This window comes from Lytechinus pictus, chromosome 2, assembly GCF_037042905.1.
Source record: "Lytechinus pictus isolate F3 Inbred chromosome 2, Lp3.0, whole genome shotgun sequence".
NCBI classification, from domain to species: domain Eukaryota; kingdom Metazoa; phylum Echinodermata; class Echinoidea; order Temnopleuroida; family Toxopneustidae; genus Lytechinus; species Lytechinus pictus.
In genome coordinates, this window is record NC_087246.1 from 37,469,812 (window position 1) to 37,484,936 (window position 15,125).

General features: G+C 34.6%; 1 protein-coding gene across 2 annotated transcripts in view; it reads left to right on the forward strand.

Annotated features, from left to right (window-relative positions):
• Positions 1-14,509, forward strand: part of LOC129280144 (uncharacterized) — a 34,575-nt gene extending 20,066 nt beyond the window's left edge. For both annotated transcript variants that reach the window (XM_064115698.1, XM_054916199.2), the window contains 5 exons: positions 215-325; positions 807-1,088; positions 2,294-2,413; positions 11,618-11,701; positions 12,458-14,509. In XM_064115698.1, coding sequence (XP_063971768.1) covers positions 215-325; positions 807-1,088; positions 2,294-2,413; positions 11,618-11,701; positions 12,458-12,529 — 669 coding nt within the window. In that variant the 3' untranslated portion in view covers positions 12,530-14,509. The remainder of the gene's footprint in view (positions 1-214; positions 326-806; positions 1,089-2,293; positions 2,414-11,617; positions 11,702-12,457) is intronic.
• The last annotated feature ends 616 nt before the right edge of the window (positions 14,510-15,125 follow it).

The window sequence follows — 15,125 nt, forward strand, 5'->3', positions numbered from 1 at the left end:
CACTGGACATAGTGTTCGGCATTCCCACATATTATTACAACGGTGCAAATAGTGCTTCCATCATTCAAGGAATTAAGTCCTTGCCATTATAAACAATGGTATAAATTTTGACAAGAATTATATCTTTCCGTGTGTGTCAAGCATCGCGTTTTAATTTAAAGGAAATACAGAGATTTAATAATAAATATGATTTTTTTTAACTTGGTAAAATTAGGTTATGGAAAGAGAAGAAGCTGAAAACCAAACTCCTGTCCCTCCTACCATCTCATACTCAGACCAAGAAGAAGAAGACCAGAACATTCCTTTTATTCAAGATCATGATAGGGTATGATAATTATTACTTATTATTGGGAGTCATTGTAAGGAGCAATTGATTGCAAATAATTGTGACTGAAACCGAAGTCCCTGTCACCTTCTGATTTGAGGAGAAAATACAGATCTGATCCTAAACCTGCATGGTTAGCAAATAATGAGAAAATAATGATATAGTCTGAAGTGTTATATCACAGGAAACAAGCCGAGGACTATTAAATTTCATTGTATTGTGTGCATCCAGTTTATCTTGTCAAATATTCAGGCACATATCCCAAAGTTTGGTTCTACTGTTTGTGCAATTATTGTCATTGCGCTCCTTGAAAGAATTTGTATTTTTTTGTTATTATTATTGTTTTTGTGTGAGACTTTTATCTTAGTCATTTATGAAGTCTTATATTTGATTGGCAATATTTATGCAGTAAAAACACTATGTAAAGAAACTATTTTGTTTGATTCTTTCAATCAATATTGACATTTCATTCTGAAACTAGGTAATGGAAGAAGAAGCTGCAGCCTTTCCTTTCATCATTGACCCAGGACAAGAAATTGGAGACCAGAGCTCGTCTTCTTTTGAAGATCATAATGGATTTATAAAAGAAGCGCCTGTCTCTCCTTACATCATCGACTCGGATCAAGAAGAAGGAAACCAGAGCACTTCTTTTCTTCTAGATCATAATGGGATGATGGAAGGAGCTCCTATCTCTTGTTCCGTCGCTGACTCAGGCCAGGAAGTCGAGGACCAGGCCACTCCTTTTCTTCAACATGATAATGGGGTATGCTAAGCAAGTAGTGAATAAGCTCTGTTTAGATGTGGTAAGATAGATCTCTGCAAGATTTTGTGCACACTCAACGGGTTAGGAGGTTATCCTTCAAAAACTTGGTCAAGGGAAGGGATTTTTTTAAAATCTCACTGCTGCAAAGAGCCATTGATTAATCAACTCAGCAAGGGCCAATCGTAACTCTTTGTAAGACGGTGCACAATATCACAAGTTCCACATATTGCCAAGGACAGTGCACAAATATGTGTGCAGACCATGTCTGAGCAACCCTTCAGAGTGAATATTTCTTCATATACTGATAACAAAATACTGAATTGTTTAAGGGTCAAGTCCACCTCAGAAAAATGTTGATTTGAATCAATAGAGCATAATCAGACAAGCATAATGCTGAAAATTTCATCAAAATCGGATGTAAAATAGGAAAGTTATGACATTTTAAAGTTTCGCTTATTTTTCACAAAATAGTTAAATGAACGAGTCAGTTACATGCAAATGAGAGAGTCGATGATGTCGCTCACTCACTATTTCTTTTGTTTTTTATCGTTTGAATTATACAATATTTCAATTTTTACAGGTTTGACAATAAGGACAAACTTGACTGAACCATAAAATGTTAAACAATGGTAATTCCACATGTTCAGGGAGAAATAAAACTTTTTTTCACAGGACAATGGGGAGAAAATTAGAATATTTCATATTTCATATTATAAAATACAAAAGAAATAGTGAGTGAGTGATGTCATCAGTTCCCTCATTTGCATACCAACTAAGATGTGCACATAACTGTTTTGTGAAATGAAGCAAAACTTTAAAATGTCATAACTTTCTTATTCTAAATTCGATTTTGATGAAATTTTCAGCGTTATGCTTGTTGGATTTTTCTCTTTTTATTCAAATCAAGTTTTTGTTTGGGTGGACTTGTCCTTTAATGATGGCAATTTTATGTTCCAAGTATAAAGGACGTGAAAACAGCACTCCCCACTTTGAAAGTACAGAAAAATAACCATTGATTTAAAGGCAAAGTTATAGAATATCCACTCTAGATCAAAGGGCCATAAAAATCTCCCTGTTTGCTCTTGTCTATTCATTTCTCTTAAAACAGAGTAAGAATACTGTCTGTTCATCAATGTTAATCAGTATGATTTGGTGATATGGATTTTAGTAGTATACACTTGTACCTTCTGTGATATCCATAACAGGGAACCGTCGAGCAAGCAGTCAAGGACCTGAAAAGACATTCTCCACAGATGAACAGGTTGGACTTGTCAAGATGTGCCCGCCTACGTGAGTGTTCTGTTCGTCTTAGAAAGTATAAAAAGGTATGTGAGTTTGGTGACTTGTTTTTAAGCACTAAAGCCAAAATTGACCCTGATATTTTAACAAAGTGGTACTGAACTTCCTATAACCTTAACCATATTTTGATGAATTATCTTGCATTTAGATTCCATTAACATCACAAATTCAGATCTGCAAAGAACATATGTTGATTTAAGCTGTTGGTAGTGAAAATATTTGAGAATCTGAATCAGCACCCATGAACTTATTCCTGTCCTATATAAGGTTGTGTATAAGTTACAAGCTGCTTTGTAATACACTCACTGATATCATGAAAGAAAAGCCAGTAATTGTAAATTACGTTTTACTTGACCTACGTTTTGAGGAAAATCTGTTGCAACTCGCATGGTAAAAGGGAGAAAATTCTCTAGACCATCAAGCATGTAACTGTCTTTGACATTTATATGTGCTCATTGAAAAATTAGGATAAGTGTGTATTGGTTCATGCATTTTTGTCTCGCCTGCATAGCAAGCGAGACTATAGGCGCCGCTTTTCTGACGGCGGCGCACAGTGGGCCGGGGCGAAACAAAAGTGCGCCAAAAGTCATTTTGGGCAATTTCAGATTTTTGATTTTTGTCATGCCCAGCTGAAAGACAACACTTTGAAGAATACTTCAGCAAAATATTTCATTCCGGAATTTGCATAAAGGTTGTTAATTTCCTACCTCAAAACCTAAAATGTGACATTTTGCGAAATACCGCGTATATGACAACCTAGTTGATAAACAGGCCATTTCTCAGGAGGTTTTTCATGTAGGAACCTGAAATTGCTCCCACATAATCCTGATATATTCCTTTTTCGTGTGAAAGGGCTCAAAGTAGATAAAGGACACCTTTCAGGAGGTTTATAGGATGATTATTCCTTGAAATAGGCTGAAAATTCATGTTTTCTGCATTTACATTAGAAACGTTTGGATTTCTGTGGATTTCCGTCTAAATTCTATCAGCGTAATTTTTCCCGATGTCTAAGCTTTAACCCTATAGCGCCTACAGATTCCTATGCATAATGGCAATTACTCACTGGAGGAAACAATAAAACTGGTAATAAGTAGGCATTGTTCCAAACAAATTCAAATAGTTTTTTTGTCTCACCTGCATAGCAGAGTGAGACTATAGGCGCCGCTTTTCCGACGGCGGCGCACGTACGTGCACGTTACACGCAGTCAATGGAAAGTATATGTGTCGCGCCATCTTGGTTAATTTCACCACTACGTTGCGAGAGGGCGCTCGTCAAATTTTACAAAAAAAATCGTAAGAGACAGGCTCGTAATTATAAGGTGACTTTAGGCCACAATAATTAATTTAGGGATGGTCCGGGAAATAAGTCGTGTCGATTTTCGAATTTAGGAATGTATAACGAATCAATACATATAAAATTCATCAATACTCATGATGTTTAATGAGTAAAACAAAGCCTTCTTCCCCGGCGTCGCACGTCCTCCCGAGTTACGGTGGTGCTCTTGCACATTTTGGGTATAGTTCAAATCATCAATAATATCTCGATTCTGCAACTTATTGTATTCTAATTTCATGATTTTTTGTATTATTTAGGTCATTTGCAACACTTTATTCATTGACAATTACAAGTGTTAATTTCAAACTTTCCCGCTATTGAGTCTTGAATCTACCCTTGTCCGCAGGCCCCTCTTGTGTGTACTGTGTCATTATGTGTGTGTCTATGGAGCACCACATCCGAAATCTTACAAAATCGTGCTGATTCTGTGGCATTAAAATACCTCGTAAGACAAAGAGAGTTCCATTTTTGAATTTTCCTGAAACATTTACCAGAAAATTAAAGCTAAAAGAGCAATATTGTGATGAAAAGGATGTACACCCCCCCTCCCCTTGCCCCACATGTGTAGCTGTGCCAATATACTCAATCACAAAGAAATGATAATATATGATTGGTTTTATATTTTTGCAGCAGGAAATAATAATAATGATAATAATAACAATTAAAATAAAATAATAATTATAAATAAATTAATGACAATGATAATAATAATAGTAATGATAATAACAATTATAATGGCTGTTCAATGTAACTTCTTCCACTGGCTGTTATTCCTTCAATCATTTTGCCAATTTGTACTTGTTTATGTAAAAATCATGTTTATTATTTATTGCTATTATAATGTAAATGTTGCAATTTTGTAATTTGATTCTTTTTTTATTTTGTGTTAGTATTTATATAAATGTTTTTCATGGTAATGTTATATGTTTATCACGAGTGGAGTTGGAGGTAGCTTATGTCTCTTATTTTCCCTTGGAAACTTTGAGGAGAAATTTATTAAATGAATTTAATAAATGAATTTAATGTTTAAAACTCTTCATCTGGCTGGCCCCTATTAAAAAAATTTACAACACATTATAGATATTGAATTTCAAATATTATTATACGAAAGGTAAACAGAACAATGTAGACCTGTATTGAATGCAAGTGAACAACACAATTTCATAAAGCAAATTAATCTTCCTTTATGCTCTCTCTCTCTCTCTCTCTCACTGTTACTGGTCTTTTAAGTTTTAATACAATCATTGAGTTTTTAATGTAGACAATCATAATGTTGCCCCCCCCCCCCCACCGCCCCCCCCCTCATTTCTACACATTCTGATTAACTCTCAACATGCAAGGAAAATATGCTCATTGTGGTAATCTTGTTAAAATACAATTTTTATCAAACTAAAAACAAAACTAAACATGCATGCTCTTCATCAGTAGCCAGGGCATGAACATTCTTACCTGAAACAAAATCTGTTTCTGAAGCATGCGAACCATGTTTGCTTGCTCCTGGCTAGACAGATTACTCCTGGTATACTCTGAACCGAATATGATTATGGATTCAGCGGTCATGATAAGAAGATTAATATGAAGTAATATTAAATAAAATTTAAAAAAAAATATTCTTGTTCATACCACAATCTCAATTACAGTAAATAACCATACAAAATTAATTGAAAGAAAATTTATATTCGATGAGAAAAGAGCAAAATAATTGTAATCAATTCTCATCACTCTTCATGCTGTCCACTACGTGTGTTTTGCAAAATCTTCAAGATTTAGCAGATGTCAGAAACATATGTGAAAAAAGGAAAATGCTGATAAATCAATTTCTGATAAATCAATTTCTGATCTCTAGTCAAGGCAACAATATGTACCCAGATCAATCTCTTTATTCACTGTATTGATGAGGTAATTTTGATTCAGACCCAAAGAGCAAGATATCAATGAGAAACATGTGCGTATATCATGATGAATATGCTATCTTGACAGAAGAGCCCTCAACGCACGTACCCTTCTGGCCTTAACCCCAAGAAAGAGAGCGAGAGAGATGATTGGTAGTGATCGAGATGAAATTAAGAAAGTTTTGTATCAAAGATCTATAAAAAAAAAATTGCATTAAATGTTAATGCAGATATGGGGTTGTCTAATTTTAAAGAAAATCATTGAAAATGCCCCGGACTGATCCCCCACCCCCGCCCCCTCCCCCGTGTGGACGTGGACCTGGCCTGGTCAGCGAGCAACTCAACTATCAAGTACCGTTGACCTGGCGTTGAGCACAAAAATACAAAGGTAAGATGGATCTAACTGAACATTTTTTAATCGGCATAATGGAAGATATTAACAGTCAATTGCCTTGGCTTGACTTGCACAATCAGTCGCGAGTTGGAGCTGTTCACCTATTTCAGCTCAGTCACTCACTTTGAATATTGAATTTGAAAGTGTGTTTGTATCTCAAACTGGTTAAAATTCACAAATGATATTCATGAATACATATATTATTGATATGCCTACAGATTTGAATCTTACAACATTTAGTTATATTTTAAGAGGATCATGAATAACTATGAGTAGGTTAAATTTCGATGTAACGCGGAAAGTCCAATATGGGACTACACAGGCCACCGCGTTCCAGGGAAAATCGAGGCCGCTACGCACGGGCGCCTAAGAAGGCAGCGTACGGTGAAATTCACATGTTGGCGGCTTTATCTATCGTTAGTTTTTATTAAAAAACATATTTATTAGCAACATTATTTCAAAAGCCACCCAAATATTAACGATTGAAATGTATTCTTTTGAATCCTTCGAGCGATAATTCTAAATATCCCTTACTTTCCAAAAAATCGTCCTCCAGAGATACATATGTCAAATCTCACAATATTTCACTCTGAATTTGCTGTTCTTCACATGGCACTGCAGCCTCAGGATGAATTTAACACTTGTAATTGTAAATGAGAAAAAGATCGGGATGATCATTTAGAATAATATATTTTTTGAAAGAATTCATAAAAAAGTTGCAGTTTTTTTATATGATTGACTAAAATATAGCTATTTTAAATCAATTTTTTTCATGAGAAAAATGGGTCATTTAAAGTGATATTTTAATTTATTTTTTAACTAAGAACCATAACAAAATATATATGATATGAAAGAGGGTGAAAATCTCTTTTATAATCATGCATATTCATATTTTGTAAGGGAACGATGGTTGTGATTGGCTCAGATTTCATGAGACCAAAAAAGGATCCAGCAATCAGCGCGAAGTTTGACGAAATGGAAAATTAATGGCGGCGCCCATAAGATTTCCGGGTTGCACGTACGTGGGCGGCGGCGTCAACACCAAATCTTAACCTGAGGTTAAGTTTTTGAAATGACAGCATAACTTAGAAAGTATATGGACCTAGTTCATGAAACTTGGCCATAAGGTTAATCAAGTATTACTGAACATCCTGCCTGAGTTTCATGTCACATGACCAAGGTCAAAGGTCATTTAGGGTCAATGAACTTAGACCATGTTGGGGGAATCAACATCAAAATCTTAACCTAAGGTTAAGTTTTTGAAATGTCATCATAACTTAGAAAATATATGGACCTAGTTCATGAAACTTATACATAAGGTTAATCAAGTATCATTGAACATCCTGCATGAGTTTCACGTCACATGACCAAGGTCAAAGGTCATTTAGGGTCAATGAACTTTGGCCGAATTGGGGGTATCTGTTGAATTACCATCAAAACTTTGAGAGTTTATGGATCTGATTCATGAAACTTGGACATAATAGTAATCAAGTATTACTGAACATCCTGTGCAAGTTTCAGGTCACATGATCAAGGTCAAAGGTCATTTAGGGTCAATGAACTTTGGCCAAATTGGGGTATTTGTTGAATTACAGCCATAAATTTGAAAGTGTGTTGGTCTAGTTCATAAAACTTGGACATAAGAGTAATCAAGTATCACCGAACATCCTGTGCGAGTTTCAGGTCACATGATCAAGGTCGAAGGTCATGTAAGGTCAAAGAACTTTGGCCACGTTGGGGGTATTTGTTGAATTGCCATCATATCTCTATAAGTGTATTGGTCTAGTTCATAAAACGTGGAAATACGAGTAACCAAGTATCACTGAACATCTTGTGCGAGTTATAGTAGTTTTCAAAATCAGCACTGCTGCTATATTGAATCGCGTGATGCAGGTGAGACGGCCAGAGGCATTCAACTTGTTATAAATTTACTTTTGTTCATTACAAGTTATATTTATTTTGTAGCATAGGACCTGTTGAATAGAATGGTACATGGCAAAGTTCAATCAGATGTACGAATATTGACCTTTGACAATCGTTTGCAGAGCGAGAAGAAAAAAAACAAAAGTTCGGGTTTCAGCCGCCCCAGTCCCACGCCTTCAAAAAAATGTAAAGTATCACTGACAGAATACTAAAGTTTTCGCCAAATCTTGGATCAAATATGTCAAAAATTAATTCCAACTCACATCTAGATGTCACTCTGTGTGATATCCAACGTTTTGATGAACATATAGCAACGCCCGAGCTTCTTCGGCGAAGTAAGTGGTTTTCCGAGACATGGACGCAGCCATCTTTGCTGAGATCGACTGCGCAACAGTCTGGAACTTGCTACACACCGATGCATGTCAATCGGTTTTTCTCTATTATACTCAATAGGAGCATACACTTTTCTATGCAGATCTATATAGCAGCCAACCTATACGGTATGCACACGCAATATTAACACGGTAAATCATAGACAAGAGATACTATAGCGCAAAGAAAACGTACGGGCGGTTAAGGGCGGTTCAGTATGTAATAGGAAGGGCGGTCTCAGGCGGTTCAGGTGCTATTTGGTTAAGTTGATACCAAATTTAGCTGCCCGTTTTTATGTTAGAGCCGATTTTACTTGACACATCACCCCCGAAACGGTCATTTTTATACCGCGCAGTCAGCGCACCGTATGGGGTGTACATTGCCGTTCACTTTTGCATGGCGAGGACGATTCCCCTTCCATTCCATGAAAATGCCTTGAATTCCGGGCATAATGTAAACAAAATAAAGGTTGCTAACGCAAATAAGGGCTACCCACAACTCTTCCAGAGATAAAACTTACTTGTATAATAATTTCAGCCAAAAACCCTTGTCATGGTGATACATGTACATTCGTGGCGTCATATACTCTGCGTTTTACACAAGTCAACACAGCTTGATAAAGCACGGTTAATATTTTTTCAGAGTTTAAATTATTTAAAAAAAATCTAATTAATGATCATTTTGATGCCATAAAATTATTTTTTCGGCATCTCATACACACTTTTTAGGCATGTGAGAAGCATAAACCAACATTCACTCTGGTCAATCTTAAAATAGCACATAACACAAAGTTTATATACTACACATTGTTTCGCGTAATTTGTCTTTTTATAGATAGGTGTTAAGTAGCCAATCAAAATTTGGTATCAAGGTGACGTCATATCGGCTTTAAATTATGTTCAGTTGATTTTACGCCCAAAATTACCCTTAATCAACATGTTAAAGTAAAAATCTAACACAGACTATAATTTTGGCGCACTTTCAACTCATTCTGGCCCAGTGTGCGGCGGTGTCGTCAACATTGAAATCTTAACCAAGGTTTAGTTTTTTGAAATGTCACCATAACTTAGAAAGTATATGGAACTAGTTCATGAAACTTGGACAAAAAAGTGATCAAGTCTTACTGAACATCCTGCCTCAGTTTCAGGTCACATGACCAAGGTCAAAGGTCATTTAGGGTCAATAAACTTAGACAATGTTGGGGGAATCAATATCGAAATCTTAATGAAGGTTAAGTATTTGAAATGTTGCATAACTTCGAAAGTATATGGACCTAGTTCATAAAACTTATACATAAGGGTAATGGTGTGTCACTGGAGATCCTGCCTGAGTTTCAGGTCACATTATCAAGGTCAATGTCACTTAGGGTCAACAAACTTTGGCCATGTTGGGATTATTTGAGGAATTGTCATCATAACTTTATTTATGGATCTAGTCCATGAAATTTTAGACATAAGAGCAACCACGTATCCCCGAATATCATGTGCGAGTTTCAGGTCACATGACCAAGGTCACCTACGTTCAACGAACTTTGGCCATGTTGGGGGTATTTGAGGAATTGTCATCATAACTTTAAAATTTTATGGATCTAGTTCATGAAACTTGGACATAAGAGCAGCAATGTATCCCTGCATACCCTGTGCACGTTTCAGGAACATGGCCAAGGTCAAAGGTCATTTAAAGGTCAATGAATTCTTGCCGTGTTGGGAGCATGTGTTGAATTGGCATCATAACTTAGAAAGCTTATGGATCTAGCTCATGAGACATAATGGTAATCAAGTATGAATAATTGTTTTGCACATGTCTTAGTGCACATGATCATTGTTAACCCTCAATCTCCCGGGGTATTTTGATTCTTGTCAATCCCGGGGGGGGCCATTATGGCCCCCCCTTAAGATCTCGGCCGCCGATTGCGCGAGCGACGCAAAAATTTGCACACTGGTAGTGTGCGATGTAATCTACAAGGCTGTATGGTAAAATTTTCCAAAATAATGAGATTTTATTTTATATGAATTAATTATGCTAATTTATGCATAAATCATACTTTTTGCTATAATTCACTAAATAAAGCTCCTAGAATGCTAATTTTTGTTTAAAAAATTCTTTGTAGCAATCTTAACAATCGCAATTAAAAAAACTTCGGTTCGGAAATCAATTTCTTATGTATTTTATTGTTTTATGAATTTCTTATGTATTTCTTTGTTTTTTTACTTTTTGTTTTTTATTGTTTTTTCAATGGAAATCATTCCAGACTTAGTTCTGATCATAAACAAGGCAAAATTAATTCAGTTTAATCAGTAAAAGTAGAAATAATGATACATTTATGAATTTTGGCTAAATACACAATTTGCATTGGATTTGTACATGAAATCATGTTTATGAGCAATTTTGGGTCTGACATGCACTTACATAATGTTGCATAATGTCGTAACCGTGTACCCGGGCGTCACAAATTTGGTCTCAAAATTTGCGCGAGACTTGAAAGTAAAAAGTCAGTGAGCGGCGAGGTCAAAAAAATTTGCGCAGCAGATATATCGCGAAAATTGTCAAGGGGGGGGGGCCATTATGGCCCCCCCCCCCGGGAGAATTAGGGTTAAAGGTCATTTTGGGTCAATGGATATATTTCATTATCACATTAGTGTTTTCTTCTGTGAATAATTATTCATTAACTGTTTTCAAAGGCAGCACTGCTGCTATATCGAATTGCGTAATGCAGACTGCCAGAGGCATTCCACTTGAGTGTTCATGTTCTGTATGATATCTTAGTTTCTAATACCTCTCGGCTCTTTTTGCATACAATACTCCCTTTTTAACCCAGAAAGGAAGAAAATATTTTTTCTAATTCCTGCTAATATTGTAAAAGCTGTTATGTGCACTGTGTTTCAACTTCAAGGATTAAATTCCTTCCATGTCGCCATTCACGTTAATGAGGTTCAGTGCAGCACAATTTCTTGCTGAAAGAAAAACACCATGGCTGGGAATCCAAATTTTATATTCATACAGTTGCTGCTATTAACCCTATCCCGTATCAATTTCACTTTTTCCGACAAGCCACATTTATGCCATTATTTGTATATGAGATGTTAGACTTTTGATATCATTTGTTATTTTTTCTCTATTTTTTTTCATCATCTTCAGAAAATATTATATAAATGGCAAGAACTGTTAACATATACATGTATGTATAGATGCATCCATGTTTGTATGTTTCCTTATTGCCCATCTTACATCATCTGCATTAATTATAGATTATTTAGATGTTCACAGTAAAATGATTATTATTAATAATGATTGAAACTGATTGCTTTTACAGTCAGCTGCAACCCATATCAGGAGACTCATCCTCAGAAGAGTAAGCGGACCTTCCATTTTCAAAATAAAGAACTATGTGAGAATGGTAAGTATTTGTTTTGAGCTTTGGCATTGGCTATTTGAGAGATGCCATTTATACTTTTCAATGTCCATCAGTTAGATTTCAGCTTCATTTGAATGTTTTGTCTTATTTGCATGGCGTAAGTTTTGACATGGAATGTGCTTCTGTTCCTTGATATGATTGTCTTAATATCATATTGAATGCCATGCGTGATATAGATTTCCAAGATTGTTCATTGCTGTTGTAGAACTATTTTTGTACTCTTATTGAGGATTTTAAATGGAATGACTATAATTGAATGTCTTGCCCAATGACTTTGATTACATTCGTTAATTTGTAAGACCATTAACGAATCTCTTTGCCTTAGAACGAAATCAAAAGCAATTTTCATATCAAATTTTTTTTCTCTCTATTTCTTCATGTACAATCTCTTTTTCATTTTGATTTTGATTTTTTTTTTCATGTCCATTCTCACTTCCATATACTTTTCCTTTATCATTTCCTTTCCATTTTCATTTCATTTCCATTTTTAATTTCCTTTCCATTTAATTTTCATTTCCATTTTCATTTCCTTTTTGTTTTATTTTCCATTTCCATATTGTTTCATTGTTGAATGATAATCATTTTCTTTTTATATTTCCTTTCCATTTTCATTTTCTTTTTAATTTCCATATTGTTTCATTGTTGAATGATAAACATTTTCTGTTTATGTTTCCTTTCCTTCATCATTTCAATTTTTCATTGAATGATAATCATTTTCTGTTTATATATATCATTCAGAGCATACACATCCCAAACTGTGGAAGAGTGAGACTGAGACAAAGATTACCAGCATCTGGTCTTTACATGTGAAAAAGAAAATATTCCATGGACATTTGATGCAAGAGAATCTCCAACAACTGCTTTAGATGACAAGTGATGAAGTATTGCCTCATGCGATCAACATGCATAGTATCCAACCGAAGCGAATACTAAATTCAGTGTTTCCCATAGGTGTCTGACAGGGTCTACCCCGTACCCAGTTCCAGAAGGCTGAAACTTAGTATGGTGTTAATTATTCATCAACACATCTATGTCTGTTTTTGTGCAAGAATAAGAAAGCATTTGAAAAGTAATATTTACTGCTTGAAATTTCATTTTGAAATAGTTGTTCAAACGTGATTGGCATGGTAGGGATTGATTACAATATTCAGAGCCAAAACTATGTGAGGAAATCAAATTGCATCCCTCTTGAAATATTTTACCATCATATGTCAAACACAGTATCAATTCATGGTGCTATGTAAACTTATTTTAAAAGAGTTGTTTTCAAATGCCAAGGATGGTACAGCCTTTCCTTGATTTCTGGTGCTACTTATTTCAAGTACTCTTTTTTTTATAATCAGAGGTTTAGTTCTTCATTTTGTAGTCATATTGAAATATAGCTGTCTTGTATGTTTATCTATGTGTATGTTTGCGAAACTTATATATTAGCCCAATGAAGCCAGCGCACATGCTTTGCTTTTCTACTAGTTTAAAAATCCTTGCATTTCATTACATAGAATTGGATATTGAATCAGTCAATTCACTGTCAAGCTAAGTGAACTTCAGTGGGTATTTCACAAATATTTAAGTCTTGAGACAATGCGTTAAATGTCGTGCGCACGTTAGCATTAAGCATGTATTGTAGGCATACTTAAATCTTATATGAATTTAATGCAGATATTCACAAACTTAGAAGTATTTAGAATCTAAAATGGTCATTAAAAGTTGTCTCTCGGTTGCTTCGTCAATGGAAGTGTCCTCTTCCAAATGGTAATAGATCCACTTTTGATGAAAATTTAACCATTAAAGCTAAAACTAGCATTTTGTTTTGGAATTGTTTTTTAATGAATTTTCAATCTCAATCTCTAGTTAATCTCAATCTCAAGAACAACTGAAAGTTATACTTTCCAGCATTATTTTTTTCCATGGACATTTGTAAAGTAAGCTTCATTCAAACATGGTGAGATAAAGCTCATCAATGTTTGGTGTTCTAATTCAATGTGATATGAGGCATTGATTCTAAAAGGCTCTTGCCTGATCATTTTATTGCGAAAAAAAAAGTTAGCACAAAATAAAAAAACTTTGTCCCAAGTTACACAGGTTGAGCTGATATCATAAAACATATTCATGACATCATAATGAGGTCACATAATATGGTTCTTGGCATGCAACTTTGACAATTTGTTTTAGCATGTTTGAACACTGACAACTGAGCTTTGTCTCATAGGCATAAATGTGTTTCTCAAGTGTCAGAGAAATCTGTTTTGCAGGATATTTATTCAATTTTAAGTATAAGATAAAGATAAGATAAGATAAGATATTTATTCGTCTTTCTTTCTGCACATACATTTTATCTTACAAGTATGATTTCACATTCTACAAATGAAAAAAAATCAATTAACCATAAATCATTGTTACAGTAGAAAAAAAGAAACATAGCAAATAACTAAACGTATTGAGAGAAAGACAAGGAGAACCCCTGAAAAAGCAAGGCTTGTAAGGCTAGGGTCTCCTTTGTTTCAAGTACATGACTGAATAGTATTCAGTGTTGACATGTAATATCTTTAAAAAATACATAAGAAACAAAAAAAAAATGCAACAATAAAACAAAAAAGACAAACTAAAACTAATCAATGACAAAAAACACACACTAATAGAATACATTGCTTGAATGTACAGTTATGAAGTCTAATAAACTAACAACAATATGATATAATTAAGTGATATATGATGGAAGAGGAAATAAGTATGGATAACATGGCATGAAAAAAAGAGGACGATCGTATGTATAAATAATAATAGTAAAGTAAAAAAAACAAAACATGACAAAGTTAAAAGAAACACAAGAAAAGAATACAAAAGGAAAAAAAACATGGGCTGACCCTCTGCAGAGGAATCCAGTTAGACAAGATACAAGATAAATATATATTGATATATCATAACATTCTCCAGTCTTATATACAGTTTTATAGGCTCCAAAATTAAAAATAACATAGTATATAAAAGCATATCTTAACCTAGAGCAACTCACAAATAACAATTAAGAAGATAACCTTTAAGTACACGCTGAAAAGTATAAATGCTTACCGATTTTTTTATATTTGAATTGAGAGAGTTCCAGAACCTGGGTCCTGTATTTACAACTGTCCTAAAAGCAAAACTTGTATGTAACTTGGGTAAGTGGAATGCGGAAGCATTTCGTGTATAATAGTTATGTATGTCACTATTTTTCATGAACATTGTGACCAGAGCTGGTGGCATGATGCCTGCATTGTATGCATACATTAGAGTACCAAGTTGAAAATCATATATATCTTGTAATTTTAGAATTCTATGCTCATAAAAAAGTGGGGTAGTATGCGAGCGATAGTTAACATTACAAACAATTCTTAAAACTCTCTTCTGAATCAAGTACACCCTTTCT